Source organism: Mauremys mutica, chromosome 9 (genome assembly GCF_020497125.1).
Source record: "Mauremys mutica isolate MM-2020 ecotype Southern chromosome 9, ASM2049712v1, whole genome shotgun sequence".
In the NCBI taxonomy this organism is placed as follows: Eukaryota; Metazoa; Chordata; order Testudines; family Geoemydidae; genus Mauremys; species Mauremys mutica.
Window position 1 is genome coordinate 99289651 of NC_059080.1, and position 26004 is coordinate 99315654.

The 26004-nt window shown below is 43.1% G+C and overlaps 1 protein-coding gene across 3 annotated transcripts in view; it reads right to left on the minus strand.

Moving 5' to 3' along the window:
- The window catches only part of ARMC9 (armadillo repeat containing 9), a 101781-nt gene that overhangs the window by 18411 nt on the left and 57366 nt on the right, over nt 1–26004 (minus strand). For all 3 annotated transcript variants that reach the window (XM_045031197.1, XM_045031196.1, XM_045031198.1), the window contains exons 14-21: nt 24300–24423; nt 23431–23570; nt 22064–22140; nt 19656–19730; nt 17256–17346; nt 15339–15397; nt 3380–3484; nt 2850–2965 (exon numbers count right to left, since the gene is read on the minus strand). In XM_045031197.1, the coding sequence (XP_044887132.1) occupies nt 2850–2965; nt 3380–3484; nt 15339–15397; nt 17256–17346; nt 19656–19730; nt 22064–22140; nt 23431–23570; nt 24300–24423 (787 nt within the window). The remainder of the gene's footprint in view (nt 1–2849; nt 2966–3379; nt 3485–15338; nt 15398–17255; nt 17347–19655; nt 19731–22063; nt 22141–23430; nt 23571–24299; nt 24424–26004) is intronic.

A 26004-nucleotide genomic window follows, 5' to 3' on the forward strand; every position in this document is an offset into this window, starting at 1 on the left:
GGCAAAGAAAATCTGCAGAGGCTGCTTTGCATCCTCATTATTCCAGTGCAGGAATAGTTCCCTCAACTATTGTAGCTGGCTGTACCCAGAGGGTTTCTGAGCAATCAGTCATTTAGGTGCATTGTGAGACAGGAGCAGGCTGCAAGGCACAATTCAAATTGTGTCACAGTCAGCCCATGGCGTGGAATCAATATCAGGCAGAGAAACCTGGGAAGCCTTGATGAAATCTTAGAAAGGAATCAGTTCTGGGGTATTACTTGTGTGGAAGTGAGTAATGGGCATGAGTTATTTAACCTCATCTAGGGAACAGCTGTGACCTAGAGAGGAGTGCAGTGGAATGGAGTCAGGGGACCTCAGCTCTATTCCCAGCTCTGCCACTGATTTGCTGCATGACCTTGGGGCAAGTCATTTCACTTTGACATGCTTCATCTTCCCCATCTATAAAAGTGGATAGTGAGGTTTAGCCACCTTTGTGGCATTGCGAGCTACAGTTGAAAAGCACTATATAAGCATTACATTACAATGATCGTAAACTCCACAGAATGAATCCAGGTTTTCTAGCTTACTGCAGGTAGCAGAAATTACAGGGGAAGGGGAAGGGGAACCCTTGAACCCATTTGATGGTGTTGACCAGTAGCAAAGTGGCTTTAGTCCCACGTTCAGCAGCATAGTCAATAGATTACATCATTCGAGTCTGTAGCTCTTTTGGGGAAGTGCAATAAAAACAAGAATAAAAAGATCTGTGCGTTACTGAGAGCAGCCCACGTTATTACCGGGTCACTTCTCTCCTGCCATATGTAGATGGTTTGCTAAGATTTGGGATTTTATGGATATGGAAAAACAGACCAACTTGAAGAAAGATATTTTTACCATAAACTTTAAAATCTGCACCCTGCTTATGCTGTGAAGAGGAACTTGATTCTATAATCACACCTCAGCCATTTTCTTCATAAATTTACTGAGAATAGTATATAGGCAAAAATAGGACCTTGCAGGCCAAATTCTTCCCTGGGATACCCACATACATTTCCAATGTCAGAACTTGGGACTGCTTGTTTTATATACCATGCTCAATTTTTATGTCCTGAAATGGGGAAGTGTTACTCACTCAACTAGAAACTGATTTTATCAAGGTTCTTGTTAGTGTCTCTGTAGATATACAATACACGTACAATAAATGTTGTCTTCTACCATTTTTTACCACTTTCTGCTTTCATATTTTACCTTTGCAACTGTTTTAATCAAATAAAGCATTTTGTGACAGTTTGTATGAAAGAAACTATATAAAAGTCATTATAGTCAAGTAGCACATGGATATTACAAAAATAATTTGTATTAAATGAGGCTTTAGCTCATTTCAAAGTGATTTTGACCTTGGGGTTTGGTGCAGTATAGACATTGCAAATACTCTTGTTGCTTATTGAAAAGGCAATTTTCTCACTGGACACAATGCAGTAAACCATTCTCCGTATACAGAAACTCAGTATAAACTTGTCAATCTAGTGATATTACTCCCCAAACTTTGTGAGTGTAAAGGCAGCTTTAAAATAAATGATCACAACTTGCCTGAGAATGCTACCTATTTTTACAAGTAACACCTAAGATCACTGTAAATGAAATATTTTCTCTGTAATTTCTCTGTTTACTTTGTACATTTGGCAGCTCTTTGTGTTTAATCAGTTTCACTGTTTGCACATTCAGAGTCAGTTTCCCTATTTGTGTGCATCTTCCGCATGTAATGGGAAAGAAAGGCATTTTAAGAAATAGAAAAATGTGAAAGTAAAAAAAAAAACCAAAAAAACTGACTGGAGAACTTAAAGGCAGATATAGAACCTGAAACTGAAGGTAACTCATTTTTTTAAAATGTGCATTGACATTTTTCTTTTTAATTTTTATATAAAATAAAATAAGTAAAAAGCTATTTAACTATGTTGTTGATCTAGTAGTTTTTGAGGTACCATATTCCATCCTAATAGGAATGGTTGATAGTCTTTCAGTTTGAAAAGTGCACACAGAAATGGACACGAGAAATCCTCAAGACAGACTAGTCCACAACCCTGTATCATGGCTACTTGGATTTGGTACAACCCAAGACTGCATGCACCTGAAAGAAGAAAAATTGGTTACACTTGTTCCTTGTTGTGTGATAGGACAATGTCAAATCCTCTCCCTCCACCATAACGGAGATGAAGAGGAGAAATCCCATCGCAAGAATGAACTAGGTAAGACTTATTTTGTTTAATAACAGAAAGCTTGATAAATACCATGTCTTTAGGGTCCTGAAGTCTCTTATTTCCAATTGCAAAACAATATCCTACCACTGACTTCAGCTACACCTAGAGCTGCAACCAGAAGTCACAGACCACCCTTTCGCCAGATCCCTTTTACTTATTATTTTAAGTAACTAGCGCATTTATCACATTTGTAATCTTTGTCTGTCTTAATTTCTGCTTTCACATGAGGGTAGCAATTGTCCCAGAGGAGATTACATTTTCTGGTTTATGAAGTGAAAGATCCACTGGTATGTCAACTGCTGGATGGAACTCACCCACAGAAATACTATAACCAGCTGGAGAATATGGACACACAGGATTTACTGCAAGCTTAGGCCAAATGACTCTGTCAACTTTCATTCCATTATCGCAAATACATGACTTTGGTCAATGGACCTGTCTTTGACTGCAGTTTTCCCTCCCTTTCTTTTTCAAACGTCCATTATTTTAGATCAAAAACCTGTAAAGAATGACAATGGCAATGTACTTTCCAATATGGAGGCTTTATTTTTTGTATATTCAAGTTACATTATTTTGGAAATAATCCAACTTTCTGCCTCATTTGCCCAGACTTACGTTGGGTATGCAGCTCTGTGATAGCCCGGGGTGACTGGTCTCTGGAGAGGCTCATCTATGCTCTGATGGACACCAGGAAACAGCTTCTTTTTCACTTTTGGTGTATGGGTCATTATCTAATGCACAGAAGGAGAAAGAGGAGGAAAGAGAGGGGAAACTGAAGTCACTGGGACAGGGATATGAAGACTATCTGAGCATCAACCTAGATTTGTATCCTAATGTCACTGAACAGGATTTGCCATGTCTACACTATAGCTCTTTCTGTTCCAAGCCGGCTTAGTAAGGACGCAAGTTTACCTTTCCCAAGCCCATCTTATTTCTGCTGGATAGACGTTGTCAACAGATAGTAAGGGGTTGGGGCTGAGTAGGCAGGTAAGAAGCTGACTCTCAGCTAGCCTTATACGTAGCACACAGAAGAAGGCAGCTGTGTATAATTAAACCTCTGGGTGTTAAATGTTGATTGAAATGTTGAAATTAAATACCTACCCAAACAAATTCAGTATTTTAGAATCCCAGTGAGTGGTACTTACTCCCAAATACTCTGTCGTCAGCAGCTTCTCTCCTGACAGCTCTCCCAGCTGAGGTTGTAACACTTCATCTTTGTCCAGATCAGCCTCCATTGTATCATGGTCCTCCTGTTACAATAATATACCTCGATTACTTGGGCAGCTTTCAATTCCAGTCTAAGCATTTAATTTTCATTCCGGCAGTCACTTGTGCAATACACATTTAAAACATAAATGACTCTTGCTACTAGGGCTGCACATGTGAACTAATGTGTGTCTGAATTTTTATAAATGTGTGTGTGTGCATGCGTGTACATACACACTTATCCAAGCTTTTGATTCAATCAGAAATAAATACAAATAATTCCTCCCAGCAGTTGCATAACCTTAGCAAGGCTGAAAGAAAAAAACTATAGCCCTGACGGGCTGCTCGCCTTGAAATCTCAAATCCCCAAGTATTCTATGCAGGCTCAATAATAAAGAACATGGTGTTAATATTCATTACTTTCTAACGACAATAGTTCCCCTCCATCCTCTGAACATGACAGATCAGCACCACGATAGAACTAAGGGAAAGGTGGGTTTGATTTTTAAGAAGGCTGTAACAATAAATCATTGTACGGAAAAGTAAATTACCGCAATCATTCTAGGAGAGGTTACTTACTTTCTATAGTAACATCAGTTCTTCAAGATGTGTCCCCCTACTGGTGCTCCACATCAGATGAGCATGTGCCTCATGTGTCTTTGATCAAAGATTTTTGGTAGCAGTGCCTATTCAGCACACACGCACACACACACACCAAACCTCCTTCTGTCTCATACTTGAGGATATATAGAGCTGAGCGGGCAAAATGCCCTCAGTTCCTTCTCTATTGCAAAGACCCGTGAGACAAGACTCAGAAGCAGAAAGGAAGGAGGGCATGTAGCGGCGCACCCATAGGGGGACACACCTCAAAGAACTACAGTTACTGTACAAGGTAAGTAATCTCTCCTTCTTCTTTGAGTAGTCTCTCTATGGCTGCTCCACTTCAGATGACTCCGGAGCAATACTCCTGGAAGGAGACCAGAGCTTCAGAGTTGTATCTAAGACTGATGATAGGACTGCCATGCCAACAGCCGCATCTGACCAGAAGCGTGCATCAGAGCCCAGTGTTTGGAAAAAGTATGAACTGATGCCCAAGTTGAAGCTTTGCAAATTTCTGCAACTGGTACATTTTTCTACAGTGCCAAGGATGTACATTGGGATCTTGTAGAATGGGCTATTATTCTAGAAGGTGGCTGATCATTAGCAGCCTCATAACAAGAAAGAATACTTGTTTGCCTGTAGGCAGTACAGGAGCCGGAGTCTGCCAGATGGTCTTGCAGGTTCAATTAGAGCCTCATTCACTGGCAAGGGCACTTGACCAGAAGTTGTCACGTGCAGAATGTCTAAAAGCTTATGCTGCAACTCTTGGACTGACTCCATGGGGATCTGGAGAGAGTGAACAATCGGTTTCATAAGTTCTGGAAACTGTTTTAAATTGTCAGCATGAGAAGGTGGGGAAGGCCTTGCAGCCTCACCTGGTGAAGATGAGGAGATGCTGGTTTGTGGTGTCACTTCCTTCTCAGCTCTTGCTTCTTGCTCTTTGAAAGCAGGCTGAGGTCTCTGTATACCAAACCCCAAACCTTGTTTAATACTGTTTAATGTTGGGCAATGACAGTGTCATGTTAATACCTTTGAGGCTTTGGGTCTATATAGTCCATCTAAATTAATACAACAGATATCCCTGTCCAGGAATCTGAGGAGATGCCTTCAGCATAGTCCAAGGGAGGAGCAGACTGGAGGCAGAAACAATGTTTATCTGCCTCATCCCGAAGGTACCGGAGAACTAGGGGGTACTGCGGAAGGGGAAGGTCTCCGTGATCTAGAAGATCGCAGTACTGACAGTCATTTGGTCTCCATTAACAAAGGAGACACTGGCTCATCTGAGACAGACAAGTCTCTAAATTCCTGCAGTACCAGGTGAATGTGTGCTGAAACTGAATGCAGTTCCGCAACAGTCAGCAGCGGTACCAAGGATGCTGTTTGCTTCAGTGGTATATGTCTAGCAGACAGAGATGGTATGGAGGATGTTGCTGGCTTTGGAGGTATCAATGTCGTAGTCTGAGACACCTGCTTAAGTACTGGCCATAGCATAGACAGTACCAGCTTCCTTGACGCAAAGTGTTTACTCTCTGTGGTGCAATCTGCTTAGACTGTACTGGAGATGGCTTCGGTACCAAGGCATGCTTGGTACTGTGATTCTTGAAAGAGCCAGTAGCGTAGCTGGCGGGGTTCTGTGGAAGCAGCTGCTTCCCCTCAGGCCGGCAGGCGCGGAAGCGGCACCTGCCGGCCAGTGCTGCCGGCCACACGGCCGGAGGAGCCGCAGGGGGGCAGCAGCAGCCTGGCGCAGAAGCGGCGCCTGCCGGCCGGCGCTGCCCACCACAGGGCCAGAGGAGCCGCGGGGTGGCAGGCCGGCGTGGAAGCTGCGCCTGCTGGCTGGCGCAGACACAGCCAAGCGCTGGGACAGGAGCTGGGGACAGGCGGCAGCGCAGGAGGGAAGGTGAGCGGGGGTCCGATCTGGGGGCGTGGCCAGAGGAGACAAGGGGGCGTGGCCAGAGGGGGAGACAAGGGGGGGGCACCTTTTTTATGTTTTTTGCTCCCCCTACACTGAAAACCTGGCTATGCCCCTGGAAAGAGCCTGAAGCCTTTGACTAAGAACTCCAGGTACCAGAGAAGCCTGGCACCTCAGCGGTATCCTTTCTGGAACATGAGGTCTCTGAAACAGTCAATTTCTACAGTGACTGAGGTCGATGGGATACTGTGGTCACTCAGAGACTGATGTACAAGGCAGGCATCTGGGCCTGGATCCGAGCCTGGTCGAAGGGAGTGCTCCATCATGAGGAGCCTACGTTTAACCTCCCTATTTTAACTAGGTCTACTCCTGAAGGCCGAGCAGATGTTGCACAGTATGTACGTGTCTGCAAGGTATACTGGCAATGCCCGTTGCTGACTGGCATAGATTAATGGCAGGTAAGGCAGTGCTTGAATCCCAGGGATCCCAGAATCCCATGCAGAGGACAACCCCTGAGGGAGAACCCCTCAGATGGGGCGGGAAAGGAAGGGTTGTCTAATGGAAACAAACCCTTAGTTAACTAGAATTTCTAGAACTACAAAACTATAAACTGAAAGGAGGAAACTAAAGTAGACTGAGAACCCAAATGAGCTAAAAGCTAAAGGTTAAGCTTGAAGCGGGAACACTATAAACTCCATCTTAGGCCATAGGGCAGTTGAGAAGGAACTGAAGGCAGTTCACCTGCACAGATCCATATATCCTCAGTACAGAGCACACGAAGGTCTGGAGCACATGTGTGGAACGAACAGACCCTGCTACCAAAAAGCTCCAATCAGAGGCACATGCACATCTGAAGTGGAGTGCCCATAGGGGCACTACTTGAAAAAGAACTAGCTACTGTTATGAAACATAAAAAGTCTGACCCAAAACCCATTAAAGTCAATGGTGAGTATCTATTGACTACAGTGGGTTTTGGATCATTCCCAAAGAGCATAAAAGGAGAAAAAGGACAGGACAAGCATCTTCACGCTAGCATGACATAATGTGAGGGAGTAGGTTTCAGTCAAGCTGGGAAATAACTCTGTGATGGCATGGCCCCAACAAGAGCACCCTCCTGGGTAGGCCGGGGCACAGCAGACATGCCTGCCTCAGTTTCCCCGTTAAAGGCCCCAGAAATAGTCCAAATGGTCTTCCTGAGTATAAACATAACCTGGGGGATTTATTTTAGCGGTCCAATGCACATAAGCCATAACAAAATAAGTCCCAATACCAAGTCCTACAACCACAGTCCAGACAGTACATCAAGTAGAACCACAGCATCCCTCATCACACCCCGGTGCTCCAGCCTTCTTCCTTCTCTGGCCCTCTGGCTTTAGCTCTCCACTCCAAGAGCCAGGAGGCACCTGTCTCTGCTGCTGTCAGCCTTCAGCCCTCTCCAGCCTTCTGTGCCATGGTTCTCTGCCTCAGGAAGGACAGCTGGCTACCCCTCCCCTGGCTTCCTAGCCCTCAGCCTCCCAGCACCAGCTTTGACTCACTCTTGAAAGTCAGCAGGCTAGCCTCCGCACTGACTACCTGGTAATTCCGCCCTCTTTCCAGGGAAGGCCTGCAGACTTAACTCACCAGGTTGTTCTTTCACTGAGTCTCTCTCCTCTCAGATTCTCCCTGATCCTTTACAGCCTCCAGCAGATACGACCATCCCCCCTTTAAAGGCCAAATGAGAACAACTGTTCTGGCACAGGGGAGCTGGACCTACTTCATTTAAAGGGTCAGCCATCTTATGACACTTTGCTACAAAAATCATCCAAATGTCGGATGCTTATGCAATCTCAAAACAGTTTTAGAAAGAAGGTGCTTTATAAGTGTGCGTATGAGAGAGATTTCATGTGGTAGAAATGGGCACGTTGGCTACAGATACTGCCGCCCCCTCAGTAGGCCTTGACTCAATGGAGCTATGCAGATTCACAACAGCTAAGGATCTGACCCTATATTCTTCTGCTTGCACCTTTATCTGTTTAGCAGCTATTAAATATTTTAAACAAAACCATAATCTTTGTTCTGATATGGCTATTTTGTTTCTTACTAGCCCTGCTGCCATGGGCATCAGGAGCATGTGAACATGCTTATGTTACATGCGTTAGGTTATAGACATATTGCTTATACACCTAAAAAATATTGTATGGTTTAAAGGAAAAGCCTTGGAATGAATTATTATTTAATGCAGGGAATTAATAAAGCACCAGTTAAATTGATCATCTGGGATGAATTCTACTTTAAACCCACTTTCTATTTAGTGATTACAGTTTTTTCTCGTTTTCCTTTCTTAATTATACTTCCTCAAAATAATTCCAAAAAAGACCAACACAGTCATTTTTCTCAACAAATTGGAGACGTTATTCTTCATACCCCTTTCTAAAAACAGTTGCATAGCTCTGCTAGTATAGAATGACTGCTGTATTGTAAGAAATACATTTCAGTGGTGGGCGTGAAAAGCTCAAAAAGCTTGCCTCTCTCACCCACAGAAATTGGTCTAATAAAAGACAGTACCTCACCCACCCTGTCTCTCTAATACTCTGGGACCGACAAGGCTACAACAACACTGCATACATTAATTTTAATGGAAGACTTTTAATGTCTAAAAGTTGAAAATATCAACCATCGTCTATAAAGCAATTTTGCAATTATTCTGGACAAAAGCAGCAAGACAAATGTACCATCAGGGGCTTTCCTGTTGTGTATCCTTTTTAGTATGCTTACAACGTAACAGCTAGATACATGCCAGGAGTTAAACTGGATGATCATAACATCCCTTCTTGCTTTTTCCATTGGCCTGACAAAAGTTTTACTTCTAAAAAGCTTTAAAGCTCTTCACAGATTGGCCCTATTCATCATGTTATCTATCTTAACTAGATAGCTAAGGTCCTCCAGTTGAGGCTTCTATTTCATTCTGCACACAAAGTTCTAGGCTCTATTGGCGAGTGGGCATAAGAACGGCCATACTGGGTCAGACCAAAGGTCCATCTAGCCCAGTATCCTGTCTTCCAACAGTGGCCAATGCCAGGTGCCCCAGAGCGAATGAACAGAACAGGTAATCATCAAGTGATCCATCCTCTGTCGCCCATTCCCAGCTTCTGGCAAACAGAGTCTAGGGATACCATCCCTGTCCACCCTGGCTAATAACCATTGATGGACTTTTCCTCCATTAATTTATCTAGATCTTTTTTAACCCTGTTGTAGTTTTGACCTTCACAACATCCTCTGGCAAGGAGTTTCACAGGTTGACTGTATGTTGTGTGAAAAAATACTTTCTTTTAGTCTCCATTCTAATCTTCAGAATCTCGCAACTGCCTGAATATTGCTTAATGTACTAGGTATGTGGATGCAAACATCCACATTCTAGTCCCTTGTACGGAGTACATCCCAAATAGAAGTATCATCATTCCACTACAACCACAACACAACGATGCCCTGTTCTACTACCACACAACAGCTGCAGCAGACCACAGCAGTGAAGGTGTTAATGGCTTGAAGTCTAAGGCTTGGTCTACACAGAAAAATTAGGTTGGTTTAACTACGGGAGTCAGGGATGTGAAAAATCCACACCCTTGAGCAGCATTGTTAAACTGACCTAAGTCCCCGTATAGATAGTGCTAGGTGCCTCTCGGGGAAGTGGATTACCTACAACGACAGGAGGAAATCTCCCATCTACAGAGGTAGCATCTACACTGAAGTGTATCAGCTGTGCCACTGTAGCACAAGCCCTAACATTAAGCTCTTTTCATTTGATGTTGCTTCTAGCTGAGCTGTATTTTCACACTGAAGTTAACAGATTTTATTGCCAGGTGCCGAGTGATAGGTGGATCAGAAGGTATCCTATAAATGTCTGTTGTCCAGTTATCTAATAAATCTCAAATTTACAAATTAATTTAGAATTAGAGCTAGTATATCATGTATTTACTTTTACAGACTGCTTTTAAAGGCTGTCCAAACCCAATTAAAACCACATTTAAAGATTAATTATTTAAAATAAAGTCAATATTTAAAAATAAATACTTTAACATCATATCTGCTACTACACGGCATAGCAAATACACTTTTGTGCTGACACGAGTATGCTTTGCTGAAATAGGTGATTTACTCTCTTCTTAAAATAATAAGGGGCATATAATCTGTCTCTTAAGCAATAAATCCTAGAGTCTTTACTTCTGTGGGGAGTCCTACTGACTTTAATGGGGGTCCTGATGGGAGGGTGCCCTGCAGGAGCAGGTACTAAAGATACATTAAAGGCATAAACTTTTAAATAATGATTTGTGCCTGAATAAGGTAGGAAGTAACATGACATGGTATGCAGTTAAACTGGGTAAATTCACAGTTTGGGTGTGTTGTGAGCCCACCTATTAGATTATCTGGTAAATCTGTACTAAGACAGTTGTTTTTTTCAGAAAATGTTCTTTCAAAACATGTGCATAAAATGAACCAAATAATTGCATTGCAAGAAAGGTTGTGTGTAAAGATACTTTAAAGATGTGTAGATTTTAATATTTTTTTTCTTGGAGAATTACAGAGTTTTGGATTCCTAAAGTGTACACGTGCTTTATGGAAGCCAATATTCTTTGCTCTCAGCTGGTAGCCAGCTAATGAGTCTGGCAAATCATAGTTCTAACTCCCAAATGGTGACTGACTTTCAGCTCCTGTCTCCGTAGGAAATGGCTGATGGAATTGTTGAAAAAAAGGAATGAACGTTTCGAGATCACCTAGCATGTACCTTTTTTCACCCTTGCTTTGTGTCTGGTGAGCCACTGTCTATTTCCACAGCGAGAAGTAGAAAGTAGGGGAGCACACGAGTAAGATTCCCACTTGTTAACGTAGGGTGCTGGATGGCAGCCAAAGCCACCTGTTCTGTTCTCCCAACAGTGAACACAAATTCAGAAGCCCAGGAGACTCTAAGGGCTTGTCTACACTGGCACTTTACAGCACTGAAACTTTCCCACTCAGGGGTGTGAAAACACCCCCCCCCCCGAGCGCAGCAAGTTTCAGCGCATAAAGGGCCAGTGTAGACAGTGCACCAGCGCTGGGAGCCGCACTCCCAGCACTGGGAGCTACGCCCCTCACGGAGGTGGTTTTTTAGAACGCTGGGAGAGCTCTCTCCCAGCGCTCTGCTGCGACCACACAAGCCACATTAAAGCGCTGCCATGGCAGCACTTTAACGTTGTCAGTGCAGACTAGCCCTAACATCTGTTGTACTTACAGTTTGATGGGAAATGCAAATTAGACTCTCTTGCCTACTATTTTTATTTATTTATAATTTTTTTAAAGTTTCCTTTTCTCAATGGGCAGATGATTTTAGGGAGGATGTACTGGCAAATGAATAACCCACTTTGTTACACTGGAGGCCTGCACAACTGGAAGCTTCTCCAACCACTGAAATGTCCACATTTCACAGTGTCTATATCATTTTATGAAGTGTAACACTGTGATGGAATCCACACCTATGAACACAAACAATTATACAATTTATTGTAATTATAACTGGTTTTATTGCAATAAAAAAAAATCTTTTTCAACCCATCTCTTTTTTATAAGAAATGTAATTCTTAAGAGCTGGATAAAACTGAGCAGTTTGGTTAAAAGCTTTGAGTTCTGTTTGTTTGTTTATTTTAAATAAACATGAGCATGTGACAGGGTTTAAGATGTTACAAGAGGTTAAGGCCTATTGTTGTTATAGCTTCACAGACATGGGCTGTTAAAAAAGGCCTTTCAGAAAAGCTGCAATATCTAGACAGCTACTTTAAAAACAATGATCAGAGACAAGGCTTTGAAACAGACACGCAGTTCCAGCTTTTCTGAAAAGGCCAGATATTCCCCCATAGTGCAGTAGCATCTACCAACTCTTCACGGAGTAGTTTAGTCTTAAGTGGTCACTACCATGAGAGCTGCTAAAAGCCAACAGAAAATCAGATTAATTTAAAATCAAATACAGAAATAGCAAAATATAGAAAGCTAATGGTAATTGGGGGAAATCTTTGCATAGACATATTGCTATAATGGAAGGCAATAGGGATGTGGTGAGGAAAATGAGTGGTGATCCAAAAAAACCCACCTCCCTACAATGCTTTTTTTGGTGTTTGTTGTTTTAAAATAGCCACTAAGCTATATACATTTGCAGCAAGATAGTCACTAAGGTATTATAAAACAGGCAGTCTGTGTTAACAAACAGCCAACATGTATATACCCTGAAATGCATCGATTTTGTGACAGTTTGTAAAGTTACTTCAACTGGCACTGTTGATTTGAGTGTGTACTTATAGACTTTCTGTGTATAAAACTTTCCCAAACTCTCCCTTAAGTTGGTTTGCCAGGCAGCTCTGTAAAATCAGATATAATCTCATGGGACTCCATCTCACCATGGAGAACAATTGCATTCTGCATTCCACAAATACAAAGGTCTAAATCTGTGAGGCAGTGAGTGAACATTGGTTATTTTGTAAATAACACTGCTTATTTACAAAAAAACATAACCTGCATGAAGTTAGTATATCATTTTGTTGCCATTTATTTGGGCATATATCTTCTATACCAATCTTGTAATCAAGGGACTGGAATAGGCCTCCATTTGAGAATAAAATTACAGTTGTTCAGTGGCAATGATCTAGCTAAGGGCCTGGCAGTATGTCCATTAACCCCTGGAAATAAAGAATTATCACTTACCCTTAACAATTAGCATTGACCTGAAAGTTAGCTTGCCTGGAAGCAAGTTTTAAAAAAGTGGTCTAGGGAGTTTTTTCTTTTATATAAAGGAAGAGCTTATGTAACACAAAAATATATAGCCATTTATTTGTTTCAACCTTCCAGCTCTACAAAGATGGGACAAGACATGGAGAATTAGCTCCCCTTTTACTCCTGAGAGCGGCCCCTGAAGAACAGAGTGCTCAACACTTAGGAAGTTCAGGCCACACCTTTCTTGAAGTGGTCTCCGCATCACTACACATCACAACAGATCAAAGCCATGTCCAAGTATTCCTCAGAAACAAAAATGCCAGAGACCAAAGGACGATTTCACCATCTTGTGCTGTCACAGCGGCCATAAGGCAATCATTCTCTGTCACAGAACCTCACCTCTAGCAATAGCTGCTCCCCTAATAAGGGGTTTTATAAACAAGTGACGTAGGTAGCAATGAGAGGTCATAAAGATGAGCTCCTGAAATACCCTGGATGCACCACATCCATTGCTTTGAGGGCAGATTACTAGGCATTCATGTACTTAAATATAACTGGAAATGAAGTAGTTATAATTTCATTTTATAATGAATCAGTTCTTTGTGCCATCTAGGAGCTAGACAGCTGTGAGTGTTAATTAACATTGATTCAAATATGGGGAAGGTCAAAGGTGGAATCAGTTTGCTGGGTTCAATCTGGTTCCCAGTGGACATATGCTCATCACCATCTCATTAATCCATGGTATGGGCATTGGCTACCAGAAACTCAATCGCTTCAGAACTACCCAACCACAGAAAACAATGCAACGCAAAGGCCAGATGTTGTGAGGTGCTGAAGTCAATGGGCACTGAGGGTGCCTAGTATTTTACAAGACTGGGACCTTTGCAATGTTTTTCTAACTTCACAATGAATTAAATGTGGGGCAGGGACCATCTTTTTGTTCTGTTTATATACAGTGCAAAGCACAGTGAGGTCCTGGTCAATGACTAGGTTTCATGGCAATATGATAATACAAATAAATAATATTAATAATAAATTACTCTGAAATGTACATTCAGCTGTTGTTATGGTGTAATAAAAAGACTGTAAAGGGGAGTTTGGTTTGTATCAAATAAGTTCTCTGCAAGGAATGCCCACCTGTTCATTGGTGTCTGTTTTCTCCTTTAAATTCCATATGATTTAATTTCTCTATATTGCACTCTACTTCTTAACACAGAAAATTTGCAAAACGGTAATTTTTTCTTATTTAAAAATAAAAAAACAGCTCCGCTAAAGTGCGATAGCTATACAATTAAGCACAACCACTGCAGTAGAGAGGAAATGGAGTGCCTTGAAGTTAGCCCAGTGTCTGCATTACTTGAGTGATAACAAAACATCTGTGCCTGGAGCTGGTCAATACAGGACAAAGTGGCATGCTGAACTTTGAATTTCCTACTTTTTGCTGGTTTGGGTCATATACTTAGGTGTTGTCCATAGCTATTCTCCAGGAATTTTCACAGTACAAAGTGATTTTGTAAAGAAAGACTAACCATGATTGCTAGCTATCAATGCCAAGGGGCAGGGGGACAGACAGACAGACACTTGTCTATTGTACTACATAGTATAATCCTATAAAATCATACAGCACTTTTTATGTAATAAAGCTGCTCTACGGAGGAACTCCCCTCTGGCTGTCTACAGTATTTTTCCAGAAAATCTCCTACTGTTGCACTTGCACAGATGTTGCAATGGCAGAAGTGCTAAGAGCAAAGGCATTTTTACCACCACACCATTCTATTCTGCTGGTTTGTTTAGGTAATAAAATGGTTAAAAGGCCTACGTGCTGTCTACATTAGGGCTCCCCCTATTGCTGTGTGGGAGGTTTCCTGAAAAACACTAGCACAGAAAAAGCTTAAATTAGCAGAGATTGAAATGCACAGCTGACTAGTTCTTATCTACCCAAATTGCAGGCTGCCTGCACATTCTGTCCACTATTCTGATTCAACTTTTTAAGAGAACTGATTTTCCACATTTGTACTTACTGGTTTGCTAATTTTACATTAACAGAGTTAATTAAAAAGATTTCCAAATTTCAAAGTAAGAAAAGAAGTTACACCTTAAACAGCTGATGATGCCTCAAAGCATAAACTGGTAAACATTCAGTTTACACACATTTCTGCTGGCGTTTTTTGGTCATTTGCTTCCCTTGTTTCTAATTACTAAGGATATCTGCATGAAAATAGGATCTCTGCTGATATAACAGCTCCTCTTCTCACGCCTCACTTTAAATTGTAATCCTTTGTTAGGTCATCATAGTTTATTGTTGTGATGATTATGATGCCATGAGACAAGGATTAGGACTTCAATGAGGAATAAGCAGCAGGAGCAGAGGTCCTCTTTTTATGCAAATATCCTTGGTAATGAAATTTAAAACACACCCCACAGAGAAAGAGACATACAAAATCCACCACAATCAGCACAACTGTTCCTGAATAGAATAGTATCAGAGGGGTAGCCGTGTTAGTCTGGTTCTGTAAAAGCAGCAAAGAATCCTGTGGCACCTTATAGACTAACAGACGTTTTGCAGCATGAGCTTTCGTGGGTGAATACCCACTTCTTCGGATGCAAGTGGTGGAAATTTCTGAATAGAATGTTAATCAGTTTCCTAGGAGTTGTCAGCCGGCCTTTACACTTACTTCATCATCTTCATCCTCCTCTTCATCATCAGACTCAACACTATCATCCAATGGGTCTTCTAGAAAGAAACAAAAGAAAAAATATCAGTGTAAGTGATCAAAAATGAATTAATCTGTGTCCATCCCATCAGAAACTCTAGCTATTACCCTCCATCCTGAAAAATTCAGCTTGTCAATATTTATTATGCTAGTTCTTTGTACAGCAGCTCTTGAACTTTGTGCTACTATTCTGAGAATAGCAACATTTTTAGAATCACCAAAAATCCTCTCTTGGATTCCCTGAAGAAGGCAGAAGCAGAAATACTCAGGAATAGTTACTTACTCGTGATTGTACCCAGCTAGTTATATCCGCATATTTATAGCATAACAACGGGATAGCAGGCACACAAACCAGTAAACAAATATTTTTTTAATGATATAATTTAAAGATGCCCCCAATAGTAAATAAAAAAATAATAATGTCATTATTGGAGAGGCGTATTTCACTAGAGCAAACATACACCACGGTAATGAAAACAATCTAAAATCACAGGCTCTTACTGTGTGTAGATCTTAGCACTCAGAAATGTTGCCCAACAGTCACATATCGCCTTTCAAAATGCCATTTTCACAAACAGCAGCAAAACATTTTTCTATATTCTATATTGACAATACCTTAGCCCAGCAATTCTGAAACTGTGGGTTGGGACCCCAAAGTGGGTCGCGACCCCGTTTTAATGGGGTTGCCAAGGTTGGCGTTAGACTTGTGGGGGAGCGGGGACGAAGCCCGAGCTTCTCTGCTTAGGGACAGAGCCGGAGCCCTACCACCAGGGTCCAAAGCCGAAACCCAAGGGCTTCAGCCCTAGGTGGTGGAGCTCAGGTTACAAGCCCCCAGCCCTGACCAGGGCAGTGGGGTCGGGCTTTGCCCCCTCCACCTGGGGTGGCAGGGCTCAGGCAGGCTCAAACTTCCATCCCCCCTCCTGGGTCGTGTAGCAATTTTCATGGTCAGGGGTCGTGGTGCAATGAAGCTGTAGAACCCCTGCCTTAGTCAACACTAACTGCACGCGATTCTATTTGTTCTTTTCCACACTGTGGCCATGTTTACGCTAGAGAGCTTACAGCAGCACCACTGTACCCATGCAGCTGCATGGTAGCCTCTCTGTGTCAACAGGAGAGAGCTCTCCCATCGACATAATTAAACCACCCCCAATGAGCAGTGATGTCCACACTGGCGTTCTGTCAGTGTAACTTATGTCACTCAGGGGGGTGTTTTTTCACACCCCTGTGCAACGTAAGTTATACCAACAAAAGTGCGAATGTAACCATGGCCTAAGACAGGAAGATTCATCGCCGCCTCTGCTCCTTTCCAAAGTACAAGAAGACAACCCAACTAGAATTATTTCTAGTTAGCAGGAAGATGCTTCCTGAATTCACCCTTGTTTGCTATCTTTATTTCTTCTCTCTCCAATCACTTCCCTCCAGCCACGAAGGCCAGAGCACAACTTGTCAATTCCACTTCAGGTTTGGATTGGGGTAAGGAGAGGTCACAGACACCAAGAGCATCCTGTCCTTGCCCACCTATGAAGCAAGAGAAGAGCAAGACTGAACCCTGTGCCACTGTACTGCGCTATCAGCTTATTCAAGCTTTGTGCCTTTGTTTCCAGGAGGACAATGCCCCAGCATAACCATCCAACCTCATTCTGCACATGGTCAGAAGGCTTTGGAATTTAGGCCCAAATGTTTCTTTTTGAAACACAAAAGAAATTTAAAAAACACATTTGACACGGAAATCCTCATGTTCCCTATTTGAGCTCTCCCAGTCCATAACCCCATTGTCATTCTTTGTAAGATCCCAGGGCCATCTAAAAACATGAGCTTTTTTTATGGCTTTTGTGAAAGATTTACAGCCCGGATAATAGCTGCATCTGTTCCCCTGACCTGAATTGAGCTGTTTGATAATGAATTCAATTTGCCGGATCATCTCGGCGTTTCCTTCCTTGATGAAGCACCGCAGAATTTCTTCCATTCCCTGGATACATTGGAAAACATACATTTGTTAGTCTCTAAGGTGCCACAAGTACTCCTCGCTCTTATTGCTAGGTGAGTGTTCCACGCCACTAGCCCAGCACAGGTCATTTTACTGGCTAAAATCCTTGTTTTGCTGGGAAAAGAAAATGCTGTGTACAATTATAAATATTTCACTCTGTCCATCAACTGCCCAGGGATTAAGGTAATTTGCAACCACACTTGAACACTGAAGCCTCCAGCACACGCAATATTCACAGATTTCCACTGGAGCTACTCCTCTGCTTTCTAAACTCAATACATATCGGTTCATTCAAAACATATCTCTGGAAGGAAAAAGTATGAAAAGAATTGTGCAGGCTTCAGAGGAAAGTGAGAGGTGAGGTGAGGCTGATTTTCATCCTCTCCTTAAACCCACCTCATCTCTTTTTGCAACCGTGGACTCTGTTTTGTGTCTCTAATTTTTTAATGTCATTTAATGTCCAGCTCCGCAGGTTGGGTAGCGGCTCACAGATTGGGCAGGGCAGGGCAAGGCAAAATTGTGCCTGCAAATTATGGATGCAAAGAGAGAGAAGGCCCTAAATCAGTCATTAGGAATGAAAGTGGCTCAGCTCCCTCCTACCAGCTTTCTTTGCCATCAGAGACCCCACTCCTTGCTTCTCTCCTCTATTACTGCACTTAGACACCCCAAATGCCCTCCTTGACTTCACCTAAACTAGGACAAAAAGGTGTGTTGTTAGAAGGTGTTAGCTAATACTTTCTAACTAAGGCCAGGTCTACACTACAGACCTATATCAGTATAACTATGTCACCCAGGGATGTGAAAAATCCACACCCAAGTGATGCACTAACACCAACCTAACCCTGTGGCTACAGCACAACAGGAGAGCTTCTCTAGCCGATACAGCTACCATGCAGACGGGAGAAGCGCTCCCGTCAGGGTAGTAGCATCTTCAGTAAAGCCCTACAAGAGATACAGCTGCATCGTTACAACTGCACTGCTGTAGCACTGTACGTGAAGAGAAAATCTAACATTTGAAATTCTGTCTTCAACACAAGCTAAACCTGTCATGTTAAAGCCTCGAGGCAGCCTACGGGTTAACATAATCAGCTTAGCATGTGTTAAAATCTACACCACCTTGTCTACGTCTGCTTTTTCAAACATGTTAGTTGGATTGTGTTAGCTAACATGTTCTAAAATAGCACCTTTAAATCCTAATTTAGACAAAACCCTTGAAATTCAAGGCCCTGTCCCTTCCTCCTTAGCTGGATACCACGATGGGTAGAAGACTAGCGAACTGCTAACCCCACCGTATATGTGAATACATGGGAGACACCCACACCCATCAATTGTGTGTATTAAGGGGGAGATTTTCAAAGGTACAAAAAGCAGTTGGGGGGCAAACTCCTACTGATTCTGAAAAATCAACCCCAATAGATCCCCAGTAGAGGCTATTCCTTAGAAATCTTGCAGATGCAGGGAAGTGGCCTCTCATCCTAATTATTACGAGTATTATTTAATGAGGTATCACCTTCCCCATCCAACGCTGGAAGAGCCTATAATGAACAGCTATTTTTAATCCAAACATTTAAACACGAAAAAGCAGAAACTGGAGTCTTCAGAGATGTCTTTTGAATAGACATCGTAAGATAAGAATGACAGGAAAGGAGACATGATGCCGAGGTTTACATTTAAATTGATTTCACATAATAAAACAGACAATGTGAGTAAGTGCAAATTAGACCAGATACAAGCCTCTCCCTGCTGGCTTGCCATGGTGCATTGTTATCTCCTTCAAAAGATAGTGCCAGCTCTGCAGGAGACCATCCATCACCTCAATTCCTTCATCATCACCAGCTATAGGGATGGCAAATTCCCTCTTTCAGAACATCCAGCAGTTCCATTTTGACTACAATTTCTCACAGGCGCCTTTGTAATGGATGGAGCGGCTCAGCCTGGAGCACACAGCTTTGTAGTAGTCAATAGGAAACAGTGATCCAAACTCAGCTTGGGTGTAAGTGGATACAACTCCACTGACTTCGGTCACGTCAGACCAGCTTGCATCAAGGTGGAATTTGGCCCAATAGCGCCCCAAAATAAAAGGACATACTCTGTGACACAGCCCAGAGAATAATAGAATATTTAACATTACCTACAGTTAATTCAATGAAATTACATCTGGAGAGGGGAGGGGTTGCAGAAGTTAAATGAGAATTCCAAATAAGCATTTACAGCATGGGTGGGTGTCAGAAAAATGATTATGTAGATATGTTACTTCCTTACTCAATCAGTTTCTTTTCTCTGTTCCTTACCATTGCTCTGGCTTCTTCTCGTATGGAAGGGATAGCAAGAATGCTGTACAGCGCTCCATTCACATATGGCTGTATCTGAGAAGGAAGAAAATGTGCCAATGGTGAGTCCATTTTTAATGATTCCATCTCCTGAATCCTACCCAATTGCCAACAGGCAAAGCGTAGGTGGAAAGGAGCAAATTACTGAACCACATGCATGGAATCTGATGCCTGCAGCCCATTCACACAAAAGTCTTCCTGCTTTGGATAATGCCACTTGGCGATCAGTGAACTTTTAGGAAGGTGATCAGAAGGCCAGCTGGTAATCAGGAGCTTTGTGTGGGGGCCAAGTTTAGCTACATGTGGATTCCACGGATTTCTGTGCCCTCTGTATCTCTTGAAAAATATAAGCAATGTGGCTCATGTAGATTTAGACCAAGAATGCAACAAATACGTGAAGGTCCTAAACACCGTTCTTGGCAAGATTTGTTGGTTCTGTATACTGTCATGGCGGTATTAGATAGCTTTAAGGAAAAGTAAGCTAAGCTAAAGTCATATCTCAAACTTCTTGAGACAAGAGGTGACCCAGAAGATCCCAGAGTCTCTTCTTCAGTCCTATCACTTGATTTTGTTGAAGGATTTTTGTAGGTAGATCCAGATAGTTCGCTGCATATATTTGCACTACCTACTATGAACCAAAGTTGTCTCTCATAATGAAGAGGGTTGGGTCCCACTGTTCTACGCATCTACTTTAAAAACCCATGAGGAATCTCTTTTGCACAGGACAGACTGTCAATAATTATAACACAGTGTATCTAGATCTCCCCAATCCCCAAGATTTGTGACTACTAATTTTAGTTCTAATAAACTACAGAAAACTCTCCCGTCATCTAAGGGCCTCATCCTAATGCCATTGACTTCAATGGCAAAACGTCTATTGCAGTGGTCTCCAACCTTTTTCATCTGGTGGGCGCGAGACGACGAGCCACTGAGGACCATAGCCAGTGGACGAGTATCTGCCGAAATGCCGCCAACGTCAATAGGCGTCGCCGCCAAAATGCTGCCAACAATGCTGATTTTTGGCGGCATTTCGGCGGCGACGCCTCTGGATGCTGCTGCTTATCGGCCTCATTTCGGCGGATGCTCGTCCGCCGGATAGTACATGGGCGCACATAGATGCCCTGGGCACCGAGTTGGGGACCACTGGTCTATTGACTTAAATGGTGCAGGACTGGGCCATAAGTGGACATCACCATGCACTATACAAACCACCTTCAAATTCACATTGGTCACAAAAACAAGGCTAACAATACAGTCCAACAAAAGCCTCCCAACATGAATCTTAATTAAAATAAAGTAGTACAGAGAGGCACTGAGCCACACCACACCGTGGATTTTTATAAAACAGGGAAAAAACACACAAGTTGCTCAGGGAAATTGTCTCTACTTTCAGTTTCAATAAGGTAAAAAAAAAAAAAAAAGATGTTTAACTGCAGAATGGGATATAAAACTGTCGACCCAGCCGCTGGTGTTCATCAAAGGTTCCAAGCCATTTTCCATGAGAGTCGGGGACTGAGCCCTGATGTCCTGGCCAAAATTCCCACTCTGATAAAGGACATTCTGCCTCCCCACATTTCCTTTACAATTCACACTGAAAGCAAACACCACTTTCACCTGCCCTGAACTGCTGTGTTGTCTTGCTGTGTGCAGTTAACCAGAGATCTCAGTCCACCCCAGAGGTGGATGAAGTAATGATGTATAACAAGGGGCGGTGTATAATGGGACCCTTTGAGTTGAAAGGTACTAGATAAAAGTAAGCTGTTGTTATCAGCATTCTGCCCCAGGGTTGCATGATATGGCAACTTTCACGTAAGTGTTTCCGGGAAAAGAAAAGGAACTGAGATCATGAAGGCGTAAAATGGCAGCCCACACGAAGCAGCAGATGGAGAGATATTAGGAGTTGAATGCTAAGGCCCATCCAGCTATTTTTATAGTATTCTAAGACAGAAAGACAGAAATACTGGTGGAGGTGACTTGTTTGCACCTGATGCTTTGCATATGGTCTGCATCGCAAATAGTTTTGTATCTCCTGATGTAGTAAGGCTTGGAAATATTTGGTTTTAGATTACTTTAAAATAATCCCAGGAACCTACCGTCTGGAATGTGATAACCATACCGCTACCAAACATTCATTTTCAAATTACCAATCATACGGTTGAAGAGAGAACAAAATCTCTAGGAAAAAAACCCACAGCATTCACTGAGCCCAGATGAGTTTACAGGATGGTGAACTTTACTGAAATTCCATGTGATTTACTGCCAGGGTACAATAGCAAAGGACCAAGCAAAACACAACGTTTGGTTTTTTTTTTAATCATCAGCTTTACCCTTCCCTTGCCCAAACAGAGGAATATTTGCTGTACAAGTACCTCATGGTTCTCATGGCCAAGAAGATCAGAGAGAACTTTGAGCACGTGGTTTGCAACTTTCACACACATTTTCTTCCCTGCAGAGGCATAATTTTTTTTTTTTAATACAGAAAAGGAAATTTAAAAAACCAAACACTCCTTTCTTTCCTAAAAATTAATACAATGCAATATGCAATGGACTAAATTCTGCTCTCAGAATAACTCTACTGAAGTCAATGGAGTTACTCTGGTTTTAGACAGGTACGTGTTATAAAATATTTACTTTCAAAGTCTGAGACATTGATCCCACAACAGTTTAACAAAGATGTCACTTTGATGATGCCAATTGAGGGCTACTGTGGATTTGTCTAGTATCAGAGGGGTAGCTGTGTTAGTCTGGATCTGTAAAAGCAGCAAAGAGTCCTGTGGCACCTTATAGACTAACAGACGTATTGGAGCATGAGCTTTCGTGGGTGAATACCCACTTCGTCGGATGCATGTACATCCGACGAAGTGGGTATTCACCCACGAAAGCTCATGCTCCAATACGTCTGTTAGTCTATAAGGTGCCACAGGACTCTTTGCTGCTGTGGACTTGTCTGCGTTTAACTCTACCCCCTTTTTTTTTTTTTAATTAAAATCTTTTAAGATTATAAACTCCTTGGGTCACAAACTGTATCATGATGGTATCAGGAGGGTATCTGTGTCATAAGAGGACTGTTGAATGCTATGGGTTCAATCCTGCAAGGTGAGGATTGGGCCGTATAACATTATTGAATAGTTCAATTCTAACTGGCTTTTATAAACAGGCATATTGTTTGCTTCAGCCAGTCAGAAATCAGGTAACGCATACTAGCCCTGCAGCAGGCAGACTGTTTTTGCTTGCAACACTCCACCCTATTAGGTGATAAACATGCTGGGAAGGGGTTAAATGAGTTTTGCTGACTCAGTGAGGTGGGTGGCTCCTTACATCACCCTATATAAAGGAAAGTGGGAGTGGCTCTCTACAGAGAGGACCCAGGTGTAGATAGAGCAGTTCTGAGGGGAAAAACCCGAGAGATAGACAAGCCAGGGGAGGACTGAGCTGAACACTAATTTAATTTCTTTGGTAACAAAGCCAAACTCCAGAGAGGTGGTCAGTTTTGACTCCTCACAAGGCGTGAATTTTGTTTCAGAGCAGGTTGGAAAAGATACCTGATCAAAAGCACCATTTATGAAGCTCAGATTCTACAGTGGTGGGGGCCATCTAACACAGATAAATCTTGATAAAAACAGACATAAATCAAAATCACTTGAAGGACCTCAATAATTTCAGTATGGAAGGTTCAAGGTCAGGGCTTTTCCCACCCATTTCCCAGCAGAAAATCACATCTGTAACTGTAAGAGACCTGAACTCCTGAGACAAAGATTCATGAGCAAGGCGACAGAATATTCCAGCGTGTAATCTGACAGACAATCCGTATCCTTTAGAACATCAACCAGCCAGAAAATGAGCCCGTCATTGATCATAGCCGTCTGCAAGGCACGTCTAGAATATAAAACAAATACATTTTATACTGGATATATTTATTTCAAATAAGAGTGCAATAAAACACTTCTCTCTTTTAGGAGACTGAACAGCTCTTGTAATTATGCAAGACTGATTCCTTGCTCTTTTCTGGGGGGACTTAGATGGAGTGTGACTGACTCAGGAGCGTGTGACATCATCTACCTTCCTCCAGTCCCATGAGAAATTCACTGCAGGAGACACTGGTAGCACATTTTCTAAGGCAGAGGTGCTATCATAAAAATCAAAGGAGAGAGAGTGTCTGAATGGATGGCTCCAGACTCAAAGGTCAAGGATGAAAACTAGCTAATTCTATGCAGAGAGGGCAAACCCTGACCCCATCCTTTGCTGATAACTGAATGAGAACTCACAGTTTTTCTTGTCCCTGTACAGATTTTTGGGACTTTCAGGATAAGGGAGCTGTCCTGATATAGTTTCAATGAGGTTGTGCAATTAAAAATACATATTAAAATGCACAGACATTAATGTGCATAAATTCACTTAAGTCTAACAATTGCTAAGAAATCAGACTAATTCTGCCTGCAGAGTTGGGTCCTCCTCAAGTTATCAATGCCACTTCTTTCATCAGCCACAGTGAGTTCTGATGATTGTTGTACAAAAATCAAGTGCTCTTCTTTCCTCCCTGAACAGAGCCTGCCTAGTTTGCATTTCCCTTCCTGCTGTCACCACTGCCTGCTGAGTTGTCATCACCTGAGGCTGAATTTCTGCAAAGCCCCCAGAACATTCTCCCGTGTAAGGGAATCCTTGTCTTCAGCTTTCAGCCTTTCCTCCAGCACTCGCAGCAACTCTGGGTTCTGGGAAAGGTAGAGCCGACCTGGTGCAAAGAGTGATGAATGAATAGATAGTGAGATACCAGCCCACGAAAGAGAGCCTCCCTCCTCCCCTTTCACAAAGAAAGATGGCTTGAGCCAACTTTCTCTCTCTAACAAGGCAGCAGAAACTCTCAGTAGAAACCCACAATCTGCACAAAACACATCACTTTTAAGATGGCTTCCACCCATTTCAGGCAACTGTAGCAGTTTACCAAGCTAGTACTTTGGCCGTACTAGCCAGACCTCGCTACCTCTCATTCAACCATGTACTTTTTACCATATCGCTCAGGGCGATCTGACGCTTACGTTTTGGGGCCTAAGGGTACGTCGAGACGCGATAGATCGATCCCCGAACGCACTCCCCGTCGACTCCGGAACTCCACCAGAGCGAGCGGCAGTAGCGGAGTCAATGGGGGAGCCGCGGCCGTCGATCCCGCGCCGTGAGGACGGGAGGAAAGTTGGAATAAGATACGTCGACTTCAGCTACGGTATTCCCGTAGCTGAAGTTGCATATCTTACATCGATACCCCCCACCAGTGTAGACCAGGCCTAAGAAAGTTAAGTGTCCAGCTCCAATTGACTTTTAATGGTGGTTGGGTACCTAGCTCTAATACCCCTTTGGAAATCCCAGTCCAAGAGACCAAGGTCTGGAGCAAAGCTCCATCACAGGTTAGTATGCAACTAACCGGACAGCAGCCATGCACAGGGGTTCATCAAGGTAGAGAAGGGGAGGGCATCTGCTGTATCAGTACTAGCACACAACCCAGTGGCTGGGACTCTCTGCAGCAGTCTTTGATCACTGGGTGGCTTTTTGGGTAGTTGTTTTCAATGTGCATTTTCAGAACATTGATGATGCAAGAGGGGAACAGTTACAGGTTTGGTTCTACAACATGCACAACTACTGTGGTTGAAGAGCACACTTCACTGCCCCATGAAGGGACTGAAGACATAACAACGATAATGTATAGTGTGGAAATTAGAAAGCCTACTGTTAACAGCCCGCAGAGACCATGGGAGGCATGGCGCATAGGCTGGGGAAGGCGGTGCCTTCCCAAACGGCCCAGCGTGGCCCCACCCACACTCCTCCCCGAGCCCCCTCCAGCTCCTGCTTGCCCTTCCCCCTTGGCCCCAGCCCAGGCAGTGCTTGGGGGAGGGGGGACTGGAGGCACTGGGGCTGCCCACCCACCTGGCACTTTGGGGCTGCTTGCAAGCCACTGGCCCACCTCCCCAGCACCCAGGGGTCAGGAGAGTAGGGCAGGCTGCACATCGCTGGCACACCCGGCGCTGGGGAAGGGGGGTGGGGCTGGCAGCCAAGGGAAAGGGGGCATTCCGGTGGGGGAAGGAGGGTGGATCCTTGGGCGGAGGGGGCGGGGCTGGCCATAGGCTAGCCTCCCTCAACTGCTGGTTCACCAGCTGCTCATGACAAAGACCACACACTATAAAAGGTGAAACAACAAAAGCTGAAATAAACTGTGGCAACTGTACCGACACTGACAATTCTCAACCTTGGACAAATATTACAAAGGACAATGAATGCCCAGAAACAGGATGTATTTAAATTTCCACACACAAGGACAATGAAG